The 25,431-nt window shown below is 40.6% G+C and overlaps 1 protein-coding gene across 1 annotated transcript; it reads right to left on the bottom strand.

The window, feature by feature from the left end:
- Positions 1 to 557: 557 nt before the first annotated feature.
- On the bottom strand, positions 558 to 21,882 carry LOC138651209 (nicotinamide N-methyltransferase-like). Its single transcript, XM_069741245.1, has 4 exons — positions 21,826 to 21,882; positions 7,993 to 8,213; positions 5,375 to 5,582; positions 558 to 3,333 (listed from the first exon to the last, which is right to left on the bottom strand). Exons 2-4 carry the CDS (start codon positions 8,135 to 8,137, stop codon positions 2,910 to 2,912), a joined length of 777 nt encoding a protein of 258 aa, XP_069597346.1. The 5' UTR covers positions 8,138 to 8,213; positions 21,826 to 21,882; the 3' UTR covers positions 558 to 2,909.
- Between the last annotated feature and the right edge of the window lie 3,549 nt (positions 21,883 to 25,431).

The following is a 25,431-nucleotide window of genomic DNA, read 5'->3' as shown; positions in this document are numbered from 1 at the left end:
TTACTAAAAGGCAACTACTAAATTAATGCAGAATCAGAATAATTAAAAATATTAGTATGATATGTGAAGTATGGTGATGATGTATACTAATATATTGCTGACAGGATTTAATCATAAGAATTATTGTCTATTTTTTCAACAATATTGAGTGGGCAAGATGGGAAGGATCTCTAGAAAATATCATTTTTTAGTGGAAAAGATTTACTTGAATTAAAATCACATTTATCTTATGGAAATTAATCTGTTTTTTTCCCTCAGATAAACTAAAGCTATTTATAGTCGTGTTGTACCACTTTGTGTATTACTATATGAGGTACCGCTATGGATACAGTAATCATGCCTATTTTCAACATTGTCTTTAAAGACACATATAAATGATAAATGTAAGATATTATGGATGAGAAAGAGCGTGATGGGGAAAGATGCAAGACAATGGTGCAATATACGGAGAGGACATTTGATACAATAAGCTAAGAGGTCACATGATAAATCAGGGTTTGTAAAATGTATTGAAGAAATAAAACTCCCACCTTATTAAAGGACACAAACAGGTGAATATGATTTGCTTTGCTTTATTCGATTATTCATAGAAATTAAACAGAAAAAAAAAGAACAGTGCTAAAGTAACTGATTCCAAATCATAATATAATTGATGAAGAAGCTAGATCAAGGCAATATTATATTTAGGTTCAGAGGTAACTTAAGTTTGGTAAGTTGGATATCGAATGATGCTGCCAGTCAGAGGAAGTTCTTACAGCTGGAAAGGAAAGTGTGGTGGAAGTGCTTGTTAAAGGTGAGCAAGTTGGAAACCCCTGGATTTTAATATATTACCTCATTATGACTTCTGTGGAAAAGTTTTGACTGTCAATATACCAGTAATGGGGGCTCTGGGTGTCACCACTGTAATGGGAGCAGAAGCTGGGTGTGGCTGGAGACCCTCAGTGCTTATTGTGGCTCACAACCATTTTCCAAATCTGAATGTGGCTCTCAAAGTCAGAAAGGAGAGAAAAGAACTACAAAATGAGTTATTGGTGAAATTTGTCAGTAAATGTCACGGTGTGACAGAGAAATTGCAAATGTGCCCTTATACTGTTTAGTCTAGGGGTCACTATCTATCCCTGTCCCCAGGATTACCATGGATGGTGGGGACACCTGGGACTTGTTACTTACTATGCTCCAAAGTAGCACTAGCCTGCTAAGTGCATGGGGAAAGCATAAACAAGACAAACAGTGCAAAACAGACCCACAGTCACACGGCACTTTCACAGGGAAAAACACTAAGGTATACAAGTGAACAGCCTGTGAGGCAATAAAATAACAAAAAGAAACTAAGGAAAAAGGAAAGATTTCCCCTAACACCGCTCACAGCAACTTTGGAATAATCAGCAGCTATTCAGGAAGTGTTCACCTCTCCAGAGCAGTATAGACAAACTATAGCTGGCATTATCTGCATAGCCAAGCCAGCTTAAATAGAAGGAGAGAAGACATGACTATCCCAAAGCATTTGACTTTTTAGGGATTCACAAGCTTAGCTCTGCAAAAGTTTAACTTTCGCTAACCTGCCTAGGAGATGTAACTGTCACAATCCATTTTTGGATTTGTGGCAGCTCTGGTTCCACTCGCATTAAAACTTTTTTCTTTCAGGCTAGGGGGGTTAAATGCAGTTTTCCCCTGCCGGCAAGCTGGTGTTACTGCAGTGCTGCTTGGTCAGCTGATGTTGCTGGTGACCACTCCCACATCCTGAAAAAACGTCACCTGATGCATCAGCTGACTGTTGGTGATACAAGTCCTTTCTAGAGACCACAACCTAGCAGGAGCAGCTCCCTGGTGTCAGCCAAGTCTGGTGTTTGGAGTCCTGTTGCTGTGCTATCTGTTGTGTAGAGTTAAGCAGCCATGTGCACAAGCTAAGTGCTAAGTTTTTGTTACCTTGTCCCTTTGTTGTTTATGTATTCCCCTTTTGGTATTGAATTCCCATCACTCTCATATTGTGTCATCCTGTTTATTTGCTTTGTCGTGCAGTTTATGTTGTTCATCTCCTGGGGTGGGGTTTTAGCTCAGGGCTTAACAGGAGATAGGGACAGGTTGGTGACTTGGGCCTCCCTACCTTCAAGGGTACCCCCAAGTTAGGGAAAGACAGGGCTCCCCGGAGCATGAGGGTCAGTTCAGGGGCCCAGATTCATTATCTCCCGCTTTCCCATTACTTTCCCGTGACATTAGCACTTAGAGTTGACACCCAAGTCAACCTGCTCAGATTATAGCTATAAATTGAGTAAGAAGGAACAGTGTGAGGATCTGCAGATTGCAGAGATCCTGATGCCACCATAACAGGTAGTGATACTTGTAAAAGCACGTTTACAAGGAGCATGGATACCAGAGCCAGACCGAGTGTGAACATACTGATGTTGTAAGTGCAGGAAAGGAGTTACATTTTAAAATCTGTCAACTCTCTTCAGCCATGTTTTTATACAGCAGTATTTGCTATTCCTCTCCTTCTATGCGCCTGAGCAAAATGCTCTCATCAATCCTGTATTATCACTATCCCTCAGCCCCCACCATTGGCATTTTCCAGAGCAGTTCTCTTCTCTTGTGCTTGTTCAAAGGCTCTGCTCCCTCTGTATAGACAGTGATAACAGTGTAGACTCAGAATAAACAGTTAGACCATTAATGTGTTGTAGCAGGACAGAACTGTCTGTCAAGGAGGAGTTTCCACTCAACAAGCAACTAGGAAGTAGAAAGCCAGCATAGCTCTGAGCTACTCAAGAGACAACTTGAGAATAGTCATTTAACTTGATTTTCTCTAAAACCTATAGGTAAATATGATCGATCATAGATGAAGCCCTGCTTAAAGCTCTACCAAGCAACTCTAGACATGGAGATAGACAAGACGCGAGAGATGTTTCTACTAAGATCTACATTGGTTTGTGAGCTACCGTGAACATGACAGCCTTATAGTCAGTAAGGTCACTCACAGCTGTTCTTTTCTTAACCTCAGAATGGTCAACAACAAAACCTCCTCCAACTAGAGCTTTCTTAACAAAATCCTCATTATAATTCAGAGCATGGAACTTGTCCTTCCCAACTGTGTAGTGTGTGTTATCTAAATCCCCAACTATTATAATGATTCCTCCAGGTTTCAGGTAATTTTGGAACTTCCTGACTAATTTTCTGTAATCTTTTTCTTCTTGGCTGACGACATCCGGGATCCTATAACTGATGATAGCATCTGCTTGAGGTAAGACCATAGGTTCTACTATGTTTTCTTTCTCAAGATCAATTTTCATAACATGTTGAGCTGCTGATCTCACTTTTTCTTCTTTTTTCTGAAAGTTTTCACTGAAAGAAATAGGAAAACATAAGCTACCGTAAGAAAAATGCATTTTTGTCATAATTTTCTAAGACTTGTAAAGTGAGTGAAAACTTGCTGTTTTTCATGGAAAGCTGACGCTTTTATTGGTACAATATTGGGGAAGATGCAATGTTTTGATTGCTTTTAATAATTTTTTTTTTCTGAACTTAGCTTCCAGTCTGGGTTAAATAGTTTTTAAACTTTCTGAATTATTATACTTTTATGCATTTAATAAAATGCAGTTATACCAAATATACTTTTTTATTTTGAATTATTTTTTTAATTTAGAAAAGGTATCATTCAAACATTTTTATGCTTTTATAATATTTTTACCTTTTTACTTAACTGAAAAAAACAGCAATTCTGAAATTTCATTTTTTTTTGCGCAGCTTTTATCTTTGAATAATGTTATACTTTTAATACAGGTCTTTTATTAACACAGCAACATACAATCTATTTTTTATATATATTTATACTTTTTTAGATTTAAAGGGGAAAAGGTGAAAAGGGATTTGAATTTGTTATGTACGTTTATATTTTTATAATTTTTTTTAACATTATTTTCCAGTCTCCTTAGGGGGCTAGAGCCTACTAAAACCACAGACCCCTATGAACTCATCTTGTGGCTGGAGTACCAAAACCGTAGTTTTGTGGTCTTCAGCAGTGCCTCAACTGCTATGGTTAAGGCACTGACTCATGATCTCATGGCAGGGGCCTGTGGGAGCATGGATCAGGGATCCCTCTGGACCACTTACTTTAAATGTCACTGTTAGAGCTTTGAAGGATTAACATCAGTAATAAGATATTAGTGTTTCTCCAATTGCTGCTGTTAGTGGCAGATGTGTAATAGCTGGAATCCACAATGTGTGTAGAGGAATCAGCTCCTAAGCCTACTCCATAAACAGTCACCCAACATGGGTTTAAGCTCAGTGGTGTACACTAGATGTTTGGCTTCTAGTAGAAGAGAAAAAAACTTAAATCCAACTGAAACTCACATCTTAGATTTTAAGAACAGACAATACAGTTATGCCATCTTCTAGTAATCAGTTTCATCATTTACACTGGGAAAAGTTCTATAGGTCTGTATGCCTAATGTAGCCATAGAACCCAATCAAGGCTACTTTCACACTAGCGTCGGCACGGGGCCGTCGCCATGTGTCGGCCCGATGTACCGACGCAAACTGCGAAAAAAGAGAACAACGTGGGCAGCGGATGCAGTTTTACAATGCATCCGCTACCCCATTGTAAGGTCCAGGGAGGAGAGGGCGGAGTTCCGGCCGCGCATGCGAGGTCGGAAATGGCGGATTCGACGCACCAAAAAAGTTACATGGAATGTTTTTTGTGCCGACGGTCCGCCAAAACACGACGCATCCGTCGCACAACGGATGTGACGTGTGGCGATACGTCGCTAATGAAAGTTTATGGAGAAAAAAAGCATCCTGCGGGCAACTTTGCAGGATGCGTTTTTACTCCAAAATGACACATTGCAACGTATGTCAAAAAAACGCCAGTGTGAAAGGAGTCTTACCTCACTAAGGACAAAAGAGCATGCGGGGATACCTTTCTTTCATTGTATAAGAAAGTAAAGCAAGCTTCACTTCCATATACATTGGGCCATCTAAAAACCCCATGACACTTTAGACATTGTGGTCAATGGGCAACCTATGCCACTGTTTGGCCAGTTGTATTTTTCAAACGTATATGTTGGATGTATACACTGGGAAATACTCTGGCTTTATGTCTCCAATATATAAACCAAATGCAATGAAAACAGGGCCCTAATTTGCCAACCAACACCAATTATTAAATTATTTCACTCATTAATTAAAATTTTTTGATGGTAGGAGATCAAAATCAATTTTCAGAAGTAAGAAAATTTTTTTTTAACAGACTAATATTACACAATTGATGTGGGGAAAAGGTATTGTCTAAGCATTTCATAGATCTGGATTCCCTTCATGTCCTTTGTATAATAGCAACAATGACAATGACGGTGAAATTCCACCAATGTTTGGACAAATACTTCACCTTTTTCCTTCTGTGTCTACATAAGGTTTTGCCAAATGACCCCAATCAAGCAGTCCTGTTGGTGAGTTTGCCCATCTTTTCAGCTCAGTGATGTACTTGTCTCTGCTCTTCAGCACTATGATGTTTTCGAAATGATCACAGGCTGGTAATAACTGACAAACCATTGTACCAACACTGATGTCAAGCAAGGTATGGCCTTTAATTTTACCTGCAGAAAAAAAACAGAAAATTAAACATTTATATACAGCTTAATGTTTTTAAATTGTGATTCTTGATCCACTAATTATACTCGTTTCAGGCAACTGTACTCACACCAAATGGAGAGAGGACATAAGTCAAAGATGAGTGCGGTGGATCCCGGGCACTGCCGCTGACAAAGGTTAATCTAGGCGGTAAGTTTAAAAAACTTCTAATTTATTGTACAGTGTTTCAGAGTATAGTCTAGTCCTTCAGGCTCATGGAACTTCTTTATACTTACTGCCTAGATTAATCTTTGTCAGTGGCAGCGCCATGGATCCATCGCACTCCTCTCTCCTTTACTTGTTATGCCCTCTCTCCATTTGGTGCGAGTTCAGTTTCTGGAGCAGTAGCCATAATTGGATTATACATCACTGTTTATGTATTGTTGCCAAGCAGACCAAGAGGTGGATCCCGTGTGCTGCCGCTGACAAAGGTTAATCCAGTCAGTAAGTCTAAAAAGCTTCCAATTCCTTGTAGTGCATTTCAGAGTAGAACCTACCCCTTCTTCAGGTTCGTGGAAGTTTTTTAGATTTACCGCCTGGATTAACCTTTGTCATAGTAACATAGTAACATAGTAACATAGTTAGTAAGGCCGAAAAAAGACATTTGTCCATCCAGTTCAGCCTATATTCCGTCATAATAAATCCCCAGATCTACGTCCTTTTACAGAACCTAATAATTGTATGATACAATATTGTTCTGCTCCAGGAAGACATCCAGGCCTCTCTTGAACCCCTCGACTGAGTTCGCCATCACCACCTCCTCAGGCAAGCAATTCCAGATTCTCACTGCCCTAACAGTAAAGAATCCTCTTCTATGTTGGTGGAAAAACCTTCTCTCCTCCAGACGCAAAGAATGCCCCCTTGTGCCCGTCACCTTCCTTGGTATTGTCAGCGGCTCTTACCTTTTCAGACTTCAATTAGACAATGAAGTTCAAAAGTTACAACTTTGGACTCCATTTCAATCTTTTTTTTTTCAGATGAACACAACAACATGTGTTGAACATGTACCACTCTGGATATAAAAACTAATACCTGTCCTGGTGTTAATAATATTAAGGCTGTTACATTGTCAGTTACATTAATTGCTGTCATCTTATTTGTGACCAATGTATTGTTAAGCGTGACATGGTTTTACGATGGCTTCTTCGAGAAGGTAGACTTGCTCTACTATTTCTAAAATGCTTGTGTTGTATGAAAAAGTTAAAGCTTTGTGGTGACACTCAAGATTTAATGTGGTTGCGAGTCCTAAGCCAAATATTTGGTACCAGTTATCATACAGCAAACTCTGCAATCACAGCCAGCATGTTGGTTTCTGCTTTTTCCCTGATCATGCACGGTGACGCTAACTTTACCATCCCTGTGCCCTGAACTTATCTAGGAGTCACCACCTCTTCATGGCTAGAGAGAATACTATGTCAGTGTTTGGGGCAATATGGTTCTTGTGATGTGCGTGTGTTCTAGTGAATAAAAAACTATTTTTTTGGGAAACCATGTATTCCTCATGCTTTGGGGCAGTATGGAGGACATCAACCATGTGACTAAAATTTTAGAATTGCGGCTTTTTGAATGCTGCAGCACCGCAAATGGTACAGTAAGGAGAAAACAAAACAGTAACTACCCCTAAATAGTATCAATTTAAATATTAGCTCAGGGCGCAAAAAAACAAGGCCCTATTGACTTAAAATGTAAAATTTTATGGGTCTCAGAATATGGCAACACAAACTACATTTTTTAAATACAAAGAAAAAAACAAATATTGAGCTTGATTTAAGTTGGTATACATGCAGCACATAAACACATGTTCACATTGGCCATAAAGCTTACAAAAAACGAAATGAGGAAAAGCCCTGCTGTAAATAAGTAAAAAGCAAAAGTGCATCTAAAAACCAAAGTTCTTAGTAATACTGTTTTTGACTAAAAATAGCATAAAAGCCATCCAACTGTCGACAATAAATTATATATTGTACTAACTTTGAGAATCATGCTGTCAAGTCATTTTATTGTAAAAACAATTGTAAAATTGCCCCTTTTTTTTGCAATTTTGTCCCTCATGTTAAAATGTATGGTGTCCATTAAAAAAATGCAACTTGTCCTAAAACAAAAAAAAAAAACAAATGAAGCCTTCATATGGCTATTTTGAAAGGAAAATTAAAAAGTTATGGCCCTTGGAAGAGTGGAACGAAGAAACAAAAGCACAAAAACGGAAAATCGCATGTTGGGAAGCAGTTGAAAAGGATTAAAATAGTGATTGATCCAATCCCACAGAGAAAAACATATTTGTCTTATTTTATATTTATTAACTTATTCCATATTTGTTAACTTATTCCAACTATTTAAAACCAAATAACTATACAATAAAAAAATTAAGATACATACCCTCACTGAAAGTTTTTGTAAGATTTGTCATAGGAAAATCCAAGAAATCAGCACTCAAGTTTGTCTTATCTGAAAGATATTGTTCCTGAAATTGTTTGGGATCAAAGTCATCTTCAAGATAGAACTTAGTGGGACTGGAAACCATTGTGTAATCTTGTATCACAGACAAGGTGACTTCAACACCGGTGCTCGAGGTCTTTATATAATCAGCAGGAATCAATCTACGAAGAAAGTTCAGGTGATCATAAATTCACATGGAGAATTTTTTTTTACTCTTTAGCAACCCATGACTTACATTTTCCTAATAGGTCACTAGGGAAAGTATGAAGCCAGATCAGGATCTGAGCCTCCTTTGGACCAGACCGAAATAAATAAATAGGTTGACATACAATCACCCAGTATACCATAGAGTCCTCAAATAATAATAATAAAGAAAATCTATGAATATAAAATTTATGGAAAAAGCAACTAGAGAGAAACTCGGCACTCAATTTTGCAGTGAACTAACAAAAAATTAATGGCAATTCAAAATTTTTTAACGTTAATGATTGCAGTTTGTGGAAAAAGAAGAATTGCAGAGTGGTAGCGCAGCGGGAATGTGACCTCTGCTGCTGTGGTATAGCGCTCTACCATATGACGGTCCAGATATAGGGAACTAAATGTTAAGAAATGTTGGATTTTTGTTAAAATGTTTTGCTCAAAATGTCATCTTTGTAGGACAAGTTGTAGATTCTACACATTTCATGTTATGGTCCATGTAAGTTTGTATTTAATTTTTCTCAAATAACCACAATTTTAACTTGTCTTTTTCACACTAATCATGGGTGACCTACAATAATAAACGAACATCACCAACCCATTGTTGAAACCTTCTACAACACATGACCACTCCACTACCATCGGCATTGTTCACGAATACCCCAGTAAATACAAGAACCTCTTCATACATAAAATAAATACAAGATGTTTTTTGCATAGTTCATAAAATACCTCAGACACTAAATATTAAAAATGGATGAAGTCACATCATGTAATCATATGATTCCTCAAGACTTTGTCTGTAGAATGAACAATGTTTTTTTGTTTAACCCCTTAGTGACAGAGCCAATTTGCAGCTTAATGACCAGGCCAATTTTTACAATTCTGACCACTGTCACTTTATGACGTTATAACTCTGGAACGCTTTAACGGATCCCGATGATTCTTAGTTTGTTTTTTCATGACATATAGTACTTAATGTTAGTGGTAACATTTATTCGATATTACTTGCGTTTATTTATGAAAAAAATGGAAATATGGAGAAAATCTTTGCAATTGTCAAACTTTGAATTTTTTATGCCCTTAAATAAGAGATATGTCATACAAAATAGTTAATAAATAACATTTCCCACATGTCTACTTTACATCAGCACAATTTTGGAAACCATTTTTTTTGTTAGGAAGTTATAAGGGTTAAAAGTTGACCAGCAAGTTCTCATTTTTGCCACAATATTTACAAGACCATTTCTTTACCGGGGACGGATCGGGGACCGCATTTCTCTGTCCTCTGATGTGCGATCACATTGGAGGACAGATAAATTAATTGGAAAATCGTGCTTTTTTTTAGGTCGCCGGAAAATGGTTAATACCAGCGATCGCATCCCAGGGTCGGCAAAAACTGACCCGAATCATGTTCTCTGGGTCTCGGCTACCCCAGCAACCGAGACCCCGGAGAAAATCCAACTCTGGGGGGCGCTATAAACTTTTTCCACATAGCCGCTAATTAACGGCGCTGTGGTTTAAGTACCCTTAACAACCGCTGTTAAAAGGCGTATCGGCAGTTGTTAAGGGGTTAATGAAGTTATTGTCAACATTTTCTGGCAGTGCGTGATAATCAGGACAACTGATCATCCACAAACAACAAATCATAACTCTAAAACATAAAGTCCCAGAGCCATGATATATTTTTTTTTTACAGAAAGCCTATGTACACCTTCGCAAAGATTTTTTTTTAGGATGCATTGGCTTTCAAAATGCAAAGTTAAGTAACTTTCTAAAGAGTCTTTATTACAAATTTTCCTCCATTATCTTGATACAGAAAATACGTAAGTTCTTTGCAAAAATGTTGCAAATCTGTCAAAACGCCTGTTTCTAGGGCTGAAAGCTCTTGGTGCTCTCCACACCCTTCTCTCAGAGTGATACCAGCAAGGAGTGTGGTGGAAAACAGATCTCCACAGCATGTAGAGGTGAGAAAGCATATGCAATCTCAGGGAGGTCAGAAAAATGGGCTGGAGAGGAGAGGAAAACAGAAAGAAGAAAATAATGCAAATTAAAACCTTGCCTGATGTGTGAGCTACTCAAGACAGAAGCACTGATTAGCAATATATACAGGACCTAGAGAAAGCCCTAACACGTTTTTATCTGCCAGGACTTGTAGCCATATGGTCGTGGTGGACCAATGATGGACTGGTATATCTCCACATCGCCCAGGGTAATCAAGGGGGGCCGCATATAGCTGTGGGGTGGAGGCACAGTCCCTGGAATGTGCAGATAACCATGCAGATGCCTGAGACAGTGTGGGGGTGGGGGGGTGCACAGAGGTGTACACACCACGGTGAAAAAACAGGAGGCAAAACATAACCTCACATCATTTCCACAAATCATTAATGTGTATACTGACATAGCAGTAAGACTTTCAAAAGGCAATCAAATAGATGTTGTGTCATCAGCGATGGTCCAAAATCAATCCAGGCATTCAAGGAGTGGAATTAGTAGATAGGAAGGTGCTTGAACTGTATAAGAAAAGAGAGCCAATGGCATAAGATAATTAAAATGTAAAAATATGAAAAATGTTAAAAATGAAAAACACAAACGTTGCAACCGACAGTCATTAATTAAAAAGAATATCACATGTTTTAACGGAAGGAGGTGAAGCTCAAGGATTCATTTAATGCATTAGGGGTCATGTTTCCCAATTCAGCAATCCATTTAGTTTCTCTTTGAGGCAAAATCTTTGTGATATTGCCCCCACGTATACCCTGCGAAAGAAGTGGTTAATTTCTATTTTGAATAAAATAGAAAATAGTATTATGCAATAATGGCAATAATGGCCTATGTTCCAGTTATCATCTGTCTACATGCCGATATTCTTATGGCTAATGGTCAGTTCCTACAATTCCCAGAAATTTTTAAAGACATGTTGTTTATTTCAATACATAAATATACACTGTGCAGGTGTCGGGGGAGGGGATGGACCTACAACTACTCCAGAGTCTGCAAGATCAGGCCTCTGCAAGGGATAAAGAAGTATGGCAAAAGCATTCAGGTGCTAAAGAAGAGGATGGACTAAGGAGAGTGGACAGTAAAGGTACCATCACACATAACGATTTTGTTAACGATATCGTTGCAACGTCACGCTTTTTGTGACGTAGCAACGATCCCGCTAACGATCTCGTTATGTGTGACAGCGACCAACGATGAGGCCCCTGCTGGGAGATCGTTGGTCATTGGGGAATGATCAGGACCTTTTTTGGTCGCTGATCACCCGCTGTCATTGCTGGATCGGCGTGTGTGACGCCGATCCAGCGATGTGTTCACTTGTAACCAGGGTAAATATCGGGTTACTAAGCGCGGCCCTGCACTTAGTAACCCGATATTTACCCTGGTTACCCGGGTGCTGCAGGAGGACTTCAGCATCGTTGAAGACAGTTTCAATGATGCCGAAGTCGTTCCCCTGATCGTTGGTCGCTGGAGAGAGCTGTCTGTGTGACAGCTCCCCAGCGATCACACAACGACTTACCAATGATCACGGCCAGGTCGTATCGCTGGTCATGATCGTTGGTAAGTCATTTAGTGTAACGGTACCTTTAGTGCTGCCTGCCTAGGGCATGATTCTTCATTATGTGTGTCCTTTCTCATGGACTGACGCATCAGTCTAAGAACACAATGGTAAGTCAGGTAAAAGCTGACCCCAGTGACCCCAGTATTCCATTGTGCTGCTGCTAGATTCGTATTGGGATGCGTAATCTGTTTCCTAAATGTGGAAAAAAAAATGCACCGCCTGACCATTGTACCTGTTTCAGCTACCTCAAATTAATTTCATACAGCTTCTAAAGCTGGACATCTATGAATATGTGTTGGTATGGATAGACTAGGTGACATTTTTATAGTTGCCACTATATAAATCCTTCAGGTCTAATGAGAGTTACCCATGATATAGAACAAGCTGAAGTGATAAAGGACGGAGTGCGAAAAGCTAATTCACTCGATGATTTACCCCTCCCCGAATGGCTTTCAAGGTTAAATCTCTTGAATTTGTTTAAAGTTCAGAAAAACTTTGTTTAAAGTTCTGTGCAATATGCTACGTGGCTGTGCAATATGCTACGTGGTAGGGCAATATACTACGTGGTTGGGCAATATACTACGTGACTGGGCAATATACTACGTGGTTGGGCAATATACTACGTGGCTGGGCAATATACTGCGTGACTGGGCAATATACTACGTGGACATGCATATTCTAGAATACCCGATGCGTTAGAATCGGGCCACCATCTAGTATATTATATTGTTATTAATTTTAAATAAATTACTGAAGATTTGTAATACCTCTGCCTGGTGCCTGTTATCTGGGAGCGCTGAACAGACTGGATGAAACCTTTTTTTCTAAACTTCTCTACACGGTCTCCTTGCTGAGAGATCCGTTGTATCCAAACTATAGCTGCATATCAGGGAGACAAGGCATCTCATTCAGACCACAAAGGTCGATACGCTATGATACAAGCCACACCAAAGGTGAGCAATTTAGCCTTTGAAAATTGAGTTGAACTAAATAATCTGCACTTAGATCTGTGCCCTGTTTCTTGTCTTTTTCCCCCTCTTCTAGACCCTGTAGCCTCGAGGTCATGTATTTCTGATTATTTTGAATTTGTTTAAAGGAATAGGTGGATGGATATTGGGTGTAATTCATTTTCTATTTCAAGCAATTTAATGATACTAATCATTGCAGTGATGATAAAGTTATTTGTTATGCTTTTAAGGAAAATTCTCAGTTCTAATTGCAAATGTTTTCCAGGTAAACTTAAAGCTAAAATCGATACTGACTCTGAGAAAGCAGACCCAAGGGATGGCTACTTTGATAACTGCACTCCAACGTTAATACATTTTCTGCAACAAGCAAACTTCAGTAGATTTGGCTGATTGTAAGTTCTTTATTTTTTATCAGACCATTGGTCTTCCGCAATACAAAGACTGATTGACAATATGGACTCTATGAATTATACTAACAAATAAAAACTATATTTTATTTTCTAACACATATTTTAATATATTAAAAAGTCTATTATTATATTATGTCCTAAAAATATATCAACTGTATATCATCCCCTCATAATAATTCCTTGATAGAAATAGGGTTAGAAGGAACAGAAGGTCTGACCCACAAGTATAATCTGAATGGATACGTAGCAAGACTGCTATCCCATGATATACATAGGATAAGCCGTGTATTTTGTGAAGTAGGGTTATCTCACAGACCTGAGTAACAGGAAGCGACTAGCTAGGGAAAGGTAGACAGATGATAGAAAGAGGGGAGTCGTGAAAGAAGTCGTTCATTTCTATTCTGAATAAAATAGAAGAAAATAGTATTATGCAATAATGGCCTATGTTCCAGTCATCATCTGTCTACATGCCGATATTCTTATGGCTAATGGTCAGTTCCTACAATTCCCAGAAATTGTCAAAGACATGTTGTTGTTTTCATTATGGTCTGTAATCACTTAAAAATTCTATTTCTTCAGCCATATCCTCTTGAGAATTTTAGCTTTTGAACCAGAACTCATTGACACGAGAGAAGTACCCCCACATTTTCTTATGTAATTTATCTCATATCCCAGGATGTGCTTGACAGTGTTTGATAGTGTATTCACGTTCCCCAGAGGAAGAGAATAATGTGGAACTGCGAGAGACATTGGTGCAGGTAAGACAGTGTCAGTATGGAAAACAGCCATTCGTGGGTCCTTTCGATCCAAAGGGGTTTGACTTTGGTGGGATATACTGACTTTTCACTAAGATGACCCTCATGTCTTTACACCGTTTTGGAGTCATCAGTGGGAATTTTGATAAATATGAACTTGGGGAAGGATCCGTATGTAGAACAGACCAATGTTTTTCTAATATAGATCTCATGGTGCCCCAATCCTGATTGTATGTAGATATGAATCTTAAGTGTCCATCTCCCATATCTCGTTTCTTTTTTAATTGAGCAGTTGGTTATGCAAAGCTAGCTTTGCCCTTTTATATGCCTTCTTATGCATCTTTTACTATACCCCCTTTCAGAGAGTCTATCAGACAGATCCTTTGCCTGTTTTTCAAAATTGGCCTCAGATGAGCAAATCCGCTTCATCCTGGGAATTGACCAATTGTGATGACCATTCTAGTTGACAAATCATAAGCAGATTCTGCATGTACTGATGCATTTACATATGTATTCTTTCAATAACCCACAATGTTTTCTGTACTGAGGAAATCATCTGGCCCTTGTATAAAAGCTGTTATGGTGTCTGCCATTACTACCGCTTGTGGTCAGTATTCCACATTCTGACTGCTCTAACTGTAAAGAACCATTTCTTATTTAGCTGTCGGAATCGCCTTTCTTCCACCTTCCGTCTTCTTTGGAAACAAAAAGTTCTGTGCTAGTCCCCTCTGAGGCGTCTTTTTTCTAAGCTAAACAAGCCTAACTTTTCCAACCTCATCATATGAGAGGCCTTCCATCCCTTGTATAGTCTAGTTGCCACCTTTGAACTAACTCTAATTTCTGAATGTCCTTTCTTAAATGTGGGGCCCAAAACTGGATCCCATATTCTAGATGTGGATGTGGCTTCACAAGCAATTTATAATGGGGTAGCAATACGTTGGGATTGCAGGATTTTACCTCTCTTTTTATACACCCTAAAATCCTGTTTTCTTTTATGGTTGCTGCTTGACATTGAGTACTGCTGCTCATCTTACTTGTAACCAGAATACTCAAGTTCTTCTCTTGTTCTGTAGTCCCAAGTATGGTCCCATTTAGTGTATATGCAGCAATAGCATTACTCCCTTCCAGGTGCATTACTCTATATTTATCTACATTAAATCTCATTTGCCAAGTGTTTGCCCATTCAGACATTTTAGCTAGATCGTTTTGCAAAATTGTAATATGAAGGTCAGATTTTAGTATCCTACAAAGTTTAATGTCATCAGCAAAGACTGACACTTTACTCTCAATCCCATCTAAAAGGTCATTAATAAAAAGGTTAAAAGAGTTGGTCCTAGCACAGATCCCTGTGGTCCCCACTGCTCCCCAGTACAGATCCTTGTGGTCCTCACGGCTGACAAAGCCCAAATAGAGAATGTACCATTGTTTCCGGTCATTTAGCCAATTCCTTACCCATCTACATATAGTTTTCCCCAGTCTTTGCCCGTGTAGCTTCAGCATAAGGCTGTTATGTGGTACAGTATCAAATGCCTTTGCAAAATCCAGATAAATTACATCACCTGCATTACCAACATCCAGATTTGCACTTACCTCCTCATAGAAACCCAACATGTTAGTTAGACACAACCTATCTTTCATGATTCCATGCTAGTTGTCAGTTATTATATTATCTACAATATATATTCTTACCTTTCTTAAATATTGGTACCACGTGAGCCATCCCTCAATCCTGTGGCTCCACCCCTGTTACAAGAGAGTCTAAGAATATGAGATACAGTGGTCCGTCAATTACTGAACTCAATTCCCTCAGTATCCATGGATGAAAGCCATCTGGGTCGGGGGGATTTGTCAATGTTTAATCTGCTCAGACGCAGGCGTACTTCTTTTTTTGTTATACTAATGATATCATGTGGTCAACTTTGATTTTTGCCTTGTTGAATAATCCCTGGAACAGTTCATTCATTGGTGAACACGGATGAAAAGTGCCTGTTTAATATCTCAGCCTTTTCTTTGACCTCTATTATTATCTTGTTATAATAGTCTTTTAAGGGGCCTATACCATCTTTTTTTTGTTTTGGGCATTTCATGTCACTGACAATTTGTTTCTGTATGGATAACCTTGCTAGCTTGATTTATTTTTTGCATTTTTTTCTTAGATCTTAATACTTCTAAAATGATATTTCTATATTCTCAGCCTTCAGGATTTTGAATGCCCTTTGTTTTAGTCTAATTAAATTTTGTAGTGTCTTATTTGTCCATAATGGTTTCTTTTCATTCCTGCCAAATAATCAACAAATCATCAATATATCTTAGCCAGTACTGCACATGGCTCATGGCCTCAGCCCCTGAGTCACCAAACAAGCCCTGCTCCCAGTACCCTAGGAAGAGGTTAGCATACATGAGCGCACAAGCCGAATTTATTCTTAAAGACAAAGAAATTTTGTGTAAGGATGAACCGGAGCAGCTCAAGACACAACCCAATAGTATGGCCATCCCAGGTGGAAGTCCCCTGGAAGAATCAGACAGCATTGAAACCATTTTCATTATCAATACATCTATAGAGGAATATAATGTCTGCAGTAACCAAAAGCATATCAAAATCCACAAAATTCTTGTGGACCCTTCTAACATGTCCATAGTGTCTTTGACAAAATGATGGCAGCATCTCTACTAGTGGGTTTAAATAATAATCGATACATTTTCACACAAGATCGCATAGACCATCTATATCTGACATTATGGGATGGCCAGGAGGGTTCACGGGATCTTTGTGGATCTTAGGGAGTAAGTTTAAGGTAGGTATCTTGGGGCACTTAACCATGAGACCTTCAAAAACCTGTTTAATAATGATGCCCCTTTCCAATGCTGCATCCAGAATGGAGTGCAGCTGGGCAGAGGAGGCGAGGACAGAGAAACAATTTCTAGTGTGTATGCTTATCCTTCAACCAGTTTAAATGCCTTTTTTTTCATATTTGGTGACTGGCCAGACCACAATGTTTTCCCATTTGTCAGCTGCCTTGTAGACCACATCATCAAATAATTGTAATTCTTTTAAAGCCCGTCTTTGTTCAAAATTGAGGTTATTGTGTCTACGTTGAGGAAAGATCTTCCGAAAGTCGTCGATGATGAGTCTCGGGAAAATATCAACTGCTGGGCAACTGCTGTCGATCTGGGCAGAATATTTTTAGGAAACATACCTTTTTTTCAATAATTTGTTTTCCCAACAATTCCTCCAGCACTGCCAAAGCTTCTCACTCAGCTGCACTATCCAGACTTGGATGGGGAACATCACGGTTATGTAATTTCTTGGATATCAATTTTAGCTCAAATATCACTATACATATAAATTTGACTGCCAAATTTCCCTTGTCTGCTTTCGGTAGATTTAAATAGTACCATCATATTGATTGCACTATTGTGTCCCACCAGGATATTTGTATTCCTTCTGTCACCTAACGTTCATGTTTTTTACTCATTTACGTGTAACTTTATTTTTGTGTTTCGAAGACAGAAGTAGTCTGGATGCATAAAGACCACACATACTGTACATTGTGTGCACAATTATCACTCAAATTTTATTTTTACTTATTAATTTTATTATTAAACAACCACACTGCTGCTAGTAACTCCAAAGGGTTAACTGATACATCCTATACTGGCTCTTTGACTTTTATTTGGGCTTGCACGCCGAGCCCAAAATTTTCTCAGCTGATGATGGCTGAAGTATGAAGTAGCCATCATCTGCCTCTAACAGCCACAGGTGGGGTAGGGTAGAGCTCTAACATGTTTCTCCCCTGCTCGCTGGCCAAGCAGGGGAGAAGGGATGACAGCCAGCTTCAGCACCACATGCAGGGGAACAGCGCTTACAATAGCTCTTCTTCTCCACTGGTGGCCATCCGTGCACACGGAGAACAGTGTGCACTGTTCTCTGTGTGACCATGTGTTGCATATTTTGCGGACAGTGTGTCTGGGTAAAAATGGACATGTCTGCGTGTTTTGTACATGGACACACGGTCTGTCAAAAAAATGCTGACATGTGCATAGACCAATTCATTTTAATGGGTCTACGTTTGTCAGTGTCTCCAGTATGTGAGAGAACTGTCAATACACGTACTGGAGGCACTCACGTGTGAAACTGGCCTTACACAGGATTACTGGAGCTGTAATGAGTCCAGCTCCTTTCATGTTCTCACATTGTGCAAACTTGTATCTATTGCAACATTTTTACCATTTAGTGGGGCTGGTGCCAACTGGTTATGACTGGTGCTGCCGCGTTAATTGGTGTAAGGCAATAGGGGTTAATAAAGTATCGCAGCAGAGAAAATGTCAACATGCCTCCGAATGGTTAAGAACTGCTTTTGGGCACTTTAAGATGTTCCCATATCGGGTGCCCTTTAAATTTATGTCATCATCACAAAATATAAAGCAACTTAGCAATTTTCCCACTAACTGACTTTTTTTTTCTTAGGCTTCAACTTCTTGTTCTGGGAAATGCACATCATTATTAGCAGCAATAGCATGACTGACCATACAGTCAGTTTAGAAGCATCTAATGAGTGTGTACAACACCTATGTACAGTAGATAAAAAAGGATCCACCATTCACAACAGGTGATGTCACAGCTCACCTCCTCCTCCTGTATAATGACTGATAACACCTCTATATACAGTAGATAACACAGGATCCACCATTCACAATAGGTGATGTCACAGCTCACCTCCTCCTCCTGCACAATGACTGATAACACCTCTATATACAGTAGATAACACAGTATCCACCATTCACAATAGGTGATGTCACAGCTCACCTCCTTCTTTTGAACAATGACTGATAACACCTCTATATACAGTAGATAACACAGGATCCACCACTCACAATAGGTGATGTCACAGCTCACCTTCTCCTGTATAATGACTGATAACAACTCTATATACAGTAGATAACACAGGATCCACCATTTGCAATAGGTGATGTCACAGCTCACCTCCTCCTCCTGTACAATGACTGATAACACCTCTATATACAGTAGATAACACAGGATCCACCATTCACAATAGCTGATGACACAGCTCACCTCCCCCTCCTGTACAATGACTGATAACACCTCTATATACAGTAGATAACACAGGATCCACCATTTGCAATAGGTGATGTCACAGCTCACCTCCTCCTCCTGTACAATGACTGATAACACCTCTATATACAGTAGATAACACAGGATCCACCATTCACAATAGGTGCTGTCACAGCTCACCTTCTCCTGTATAATGACTGATAACTCCTCTATATACAGTAGATAACACAGGATCCACCATTCACAACAGGTGATGTCACAGCTCACCTCCTCCTCATGTACAATGACTGATAACACCTCTATATACAGTAGATAACACAGGATACACCATTCACAATAGGTGATGTCACAGCTCACCTCCTCCTCCTGTACAATGACTGATAACACCTCTATATAGAGTAGATAACACAGGATCCACCATTCACAACAGGTGATGTCACAGCTCTCCTCCTCCTCCTGTACAATGACTGATAACTCCTCTATATACAGTAGATAACACAGGATCCACCATTCACAACAGGTGATGTCACAGCTCACCTTTATTTTCAGGATCGGACACACAATATCTCCATGCAGTAACTGAACATGGCAGTGTTCTGTGTAGCTGCCTCATGCACATGAAATGTCACAGGTACCGGAGCCGGACAACTGTCGTAGGATAACAGATGCCGACACATTGTAACAATTCTATTATCTCGGGAAAAAACTAAACAAGCAACTGAGAAACGAAACCAGACACAGCGCCCCATAGCCTCATCAGGAAGCACAGCATCAAGATGTCAAAGATGGTAGACTTCACCCCCAGCAGGTTAGGGAGATGACAGGAGGTGCGCTCCCTCTATAACACCTAGGACTATAACAGATGTGTCTCATCACCAATGGATGCACCGACAGCTGAATCATGGATATATGCTACATGTGTTTATGTCCTAAGATGGACAGCTCCTGCTAAAATAGGTATCCTCCCTGTCACAGAGTATCGACCTTGGCACAAACATATTAAACAGCATAGTAACTGTACATTACCAATCCTGTATTATAATCCAGAGCTGCACTCACTATTCTGCTGGTGCAGTCACTGTGCACATACATTACATTACTGATCCTGAGTTACATTCTGTATTATACTCCAGAGCTGCACTCACCATTTTGGTAGTGGATTGGACACCAGCAGAATAGTGAGTGCAGCTCTGGGGTATAATACAGGAGGTAACTCAGGATCAGTAAAGTAATGTATGTACACAGTGACTGCACCAGCAGAATAGTGAGTGCAGCTCTGGAGTATAATACAGGAGGTAACTAAGGATCAGTAAAGTAATGTATGTACACAGTGACTGCACCAACAGAATATTGAGTGCAGCTCTGGAATATAATACAGGATGTAACTCAGGATCAGTAATGTAATGTATATACACAGTGACTGCACCATCAGAATAGTGAGTGCAGCTCTGGAGTATAATACAGGATGTAACTCAGGATCAGTAATGTAATGTATATACACAGTGACTGCACCATCAGAATAGTGAGTGCAGCTCTGGAGTATAATACAGGAGGTAACTAAGGATCAGTAATGTAATGCATATACACAGTGACTGCACCAGCAGAATAGTGAGTGCAGCTCTGGGGTATAATACAGGATGTAACTGAGGATCAGTAATGTAGTGTATGTACACAGTGACTGCACCATCAGAATAGTGAGTGCAGCTCTGGAGTATAATACAGGATGTAACTCAGGATTAGTAATGTAATGTATATACACAGTGACTGCACCATCAGAATAGTGAGTGCAGCTCTGGAGTATAATACAGGAGGTAACTAAGGATCAGTAATGTAATGTATGTACACAGTGACTGCACCATCAGAATAGTCAGTGCAGCTCTGGAGTATAATACAGGATGTAACTCAGGATCAGTAATGTAATGTATGTACACAGTGACTGCACCAGCAGAATAGTGAGTGCAGCTCTGGAGTATAACACAGGATGTAACTCAGGATCAGTAATGTAATGTATGTACACAGTGACTGCACCAGCAGAATAGTGAGTGCAGCTCTGAAGTATAATACAGGATGTAACTCAGGATCAGTAATGTAATGTATGTACACAGTGACTGCACCAGCAGAATAGTGAGTGCAGCTCTGGGGTATAATACAGGAGGTAACTCAGGATCAGTAATGTAATGTATGTACACAGTGACTGCACCAGCAGAATAGTGAGTGCAGCTCTGGAGTATAATACAGGATGTAACTCAGGATCAGTAATGTAATGTATGTACACAGTGACTGCACCAGCAGAATAGTGAGTGCAGCTCTGGAGTATAATACAGGATGTAACTCAGGATCAGTAATGTAATGTATGTACACAGTGACTGCACCAGCAGAATAGTGAGTGCAGCTCTGGAGTATAATACAGGATGTAACTCAGGATCAGTAATGTAATGTATGTACACAGTGACTGCACCAGCAGAATAGTGAGTGCAGCTCTGGGGTATAATACAGGATGTAACTCAGGATCAGTAATGTAATGTATGTACACAGTGACTGCACCAGCAGAATAGTGAGTGCAGCTCTGGGGTATAATACAGGATGTAACTCAGGATCAGTAATGTATGTACACAGTGACTGCACCAGCAGAATAGTGAGTGCAGCTCTGGGGTATAATACAGGAGGTAACTCAGGATCAGTAATGTAATGTACGTACACAGTGACTGCACCAGCAGAATAGTGAGTGCAGCTCTGGAGTATAATACAGGATGTAACTCAGGATCAGTAATGTAATGTATGCACACAGTAACTGTGCCGGACTCACCTGGGAGGAGATGAGCTGAGAGTAGAGGAGGCAGCAGAATTGGCCGAGCAGCAGCTGCTGACTGAGGTATCGCCGCTCGGTGCAGGTGTATATAAGCCCCGCAGCCGCCCCTCCCTGCCAACACCCCTACCCACCGCATTAACCCCCTCACCACCATCCGCATCTGCTCCGAATCTCCTGCATCTTTTTACAAATCTCCATAGGCTGAAGAAACCTCACAGCTGAGGGTTTGTTACAGTTGTATCCAAGCTCAAGAGTCCTCTCAACCCAGACTGATACATTGTATGTGGGCTGCTGGTGGCTTTAGCTCAGAGATGATTGTTTAGACTCCATACAATTGCAGCAAACCCTCAGCTGTGAAGAGTCCGATCACATGGAGCTTTTCTGCTTTTTTTTTTCCATGCGCTTTTGGTGCATTTTGGACCATTTTGATCTGCACTGTAAGCACACTGAAGTGATTGACATATTGTGACTTAAAAAAAAGTTTTTTAAAAAAATATTAAAAAAACACAAAATGCATCAAATCGTGTGTTTTTTTGGCAATAGCATAAAAATAATAATAAAAACGCACTGTGTGAACACATACTTAGGCTCTGTTCTCACAATCAGTTTTTGGTAAGTTTTTTTGACTCTGCGCATTCTTGAAAAAATTCAAGTGACCTATTTTAGCTAATTGGTGCAGGAAATGGGCAATGTGAAAAGCTGATCACGGGAACGTAGCCTTAGTACTCTAATGGTATGCCTGCGTTCACACTCGCGTCAGCGGTGAACTTTCTTGGATCACTTTAGGTCAAGATTTTGGAAAAATTACAGCAAATAAACCCAAATCCCTTGTGTGCTTTGTCCATGTGACAAGATCCTTAGAGGGTAAATATTGACTTCTAGGATTTTGCTATGTCCAGTAGGTGGCGCTAGAGGCCCCATATGGAGGTTCCCGAGAAAGTGTCGGGAGGGTTCAATCGCACTCGGGCCGTGGAGCCTGGGGGGCCCAAAGTCCATTTAGCCTATATACAAGATGAATACTAGACTTGCAATAATTGGGGGCCCCGCTGGAGCTCTTGCATTGGGGTCCACGAGCTTCAAGTGATGCCACTTCTGGGAAGTATGACTATGGCTGTGCATTGCCGGTGGTCATGGTGCGGGCGGCACAGTCTGGGGGAGCACTATCTGGAGGGCAACATACCTCAGTGTCGTACACACCCACACCTGGCACTGCTGTACGTACACGGTGTGCTCACGGCATACCCGCACCACACAGTTTGGACATGCCCTTGATAATGAGCCACAGCGGGATTCAGGTAATTTCATGAAGAAGAGGGGAAATGGGGAGTTTCAGGTTTTATGACCCCGATATCGCCAACCATAAAGGGTCAATAGTACAAGTTCTGGGTGGCATTTATGGAGGAAGGTAGAAGAATCCCCCCATTATCAGTACAGCACTGTAACAATAGGACACAGGTAGGTCCACATTAGAGACATTTCCATCCAGTGACTGATATCATCTTCCACTGGTTCTTCTCCTCCTCCTGTTTGTTTCTTCTCCTCCTCCTGTTTGTTTCTTCTCTTTGATGATATGAGAGTCATTGTACACAGCCCCCAGATGGATGTGAGCCCCTCTGCTATTGTTGTAAGGGATCACTAGATTATATGGAGGGAAAATACCAAACAATGAAACCCCCCAGGTGACCCCTTGATGGGTCCGCAGATTATCATCTGCTGGGAAAGTAAATGCTGGTGACAGAGGTCCATCTAGTATCAGCACCCGCAAAATGAGGGCACCCATGGATGTCACACTGTTATGGGGGATCTATGGATGACGCAGTTGTAACAGAGAGTCAACCCAGCCTGTACACATGGACCATACTGTAATCAGGCCTACATTAACTTTCCTTGTCCTGCATCTGGTGGGGACACGTGTGTCTTTGTTCCTCACTGCAGGGGGCATCTCCAACACAATCCTGTAGACAGACTGCAGACAGGATTTGTGGAACATTCATAATCCTTGAAGCTATATTTGAGGGGGTGGATGTTAGTATCTCTGCTCAGCAAGGGGACTGATCCCAAGAGTGGTAGGACAATCAGCCACATGTTCAGTTAGTTGATGCTGTGTGCTTTGAAGGGCAAGGATCTGCAGCTGCGGCCAGGTCCTATGCTATGTATAGAGATCATTTGCCATATTGAATTGTGTTGTCTCCTCACCCCGCTGGATTTGAGGACTGAATCTAAAGACTGTTGTGTGGTGACTTGCAAAGGGCTGGGATCTTATGCTGAGGCGAGAGCCTGGTGACCGTGTGTATTGTTAGAAGCTGCCACATGGGACTGTGTTGTGTCCCTCATTGAAGTAATCGAAAGACTATTTCTATTTCCCTGGGGTCGGATTGCCAGGTGCCGCCTCCGGATCTGATCCCTTTGTATGGACTCATTGAAGGGCCCATTGTTTACTGATTGTGGACTAATTACGAACGCTGCAGAATTACCTTAATTTGTGTTACCCCAGTTCCCTGTTTCAATAAATCTCGTTGCATTGTTTATCGGCCTGGCGTCTCTTCCTGCTCTGTCACATACCCCATCACAGCGCTGTTATGGGGGATCTGTGGATGACGCACTGTTATGGGGGATCTGTGGATGACGCACTGTTATGGGAGATCTGTGGATGACACACTGTTATGCGGGATCTGTGGATGATGCACTGATATGGAGGATCTGTGGATGATGCACTATTATGGGGATCTGTGGATGACACACTGTTATGGGAGATCTGTGGATGACATACTGTTATGTGAGATCTGTAGATGATGCACTGATATGGAGGATCTGTGGATGATGCACTGTTGTGGGGTATCAGTGGATGTCACAGTGTTATGGGAGATCTGTGGATGACACATTGTCATAGGGGCGAACAGGTAACGTGAAATTAGCTATCCTGCCGGTCTCTGGAGTAAGGCATAAAGGACTGTTGCTCCCTCGGTGTTCGGGCTACCAGGATCCTGCGCCTCAAAAGTAGGCAGCCTGTGTAGGGCAGAACTCCTCCTGGCATCCATTCCTTTGCTATGACTTCTTCACCCTCTCTACAATACAGTTCTCCTTCAGTGTCTCTTTCTAGAAGCTGCCGCACTTAGGGCAGGCACAGCTCTGTGTCCTTCTGTCTCGATCTCTGACAGGCTCCCACCCCTGCCAGGGACCAACTACCTGAGAGAAGCTCAGCCAGCAACTGTCTAACTTCCTCCCCAGGCAACCAGTTTTACCTAAGTGTGAGGAGTGCCCTAATAAATAGGAGCATAGCTCCCCCTGGTGGCCTGGAGTGTGAAATGTGTTGCATGTTTGTGATACCTGGATGCAGTTGCCCTTCTTTGCCTCCAAACGTAATATCACTCTCCCCTAGAGGAAAATGACATTACTGCAATGACCAGGACCTGGAGGCACTGCACTCCACCCCCATTAAATCCAGTACTCCCAGACTGGGAAAAGAAAACAACAATACATTAGCAAAAAGATATACAAATTTTTGAAATGCTGTTAAACAGATTAATATAACTAATGCTTCCCTTTATGGGAGGTGAGGTCTCTTGAGCGTTGCATAACAATAACATTTGTACATGGTAGGTC

Source organism: Ranitomeya imitator, chromosome 10 (genome assembly GCF_032444005.1).
Source record: "Ranitomeya imitator isolate aRanImi1 chromosome 10, aRanImi1.pri, whole genome shotgun sequence".
Taxonomy (NCBI): Eukaryota; Metazoa; Chordata; class Amphibia; order Anura; family Dendrobatidae; genus Ranitomeya; species Ranitomeya imitator.
The sequence above is the reverse complement of the archived record's forward strand: the minus strand, read 5'-3'. Positions and strand labels throughout refer to the sequence as shown.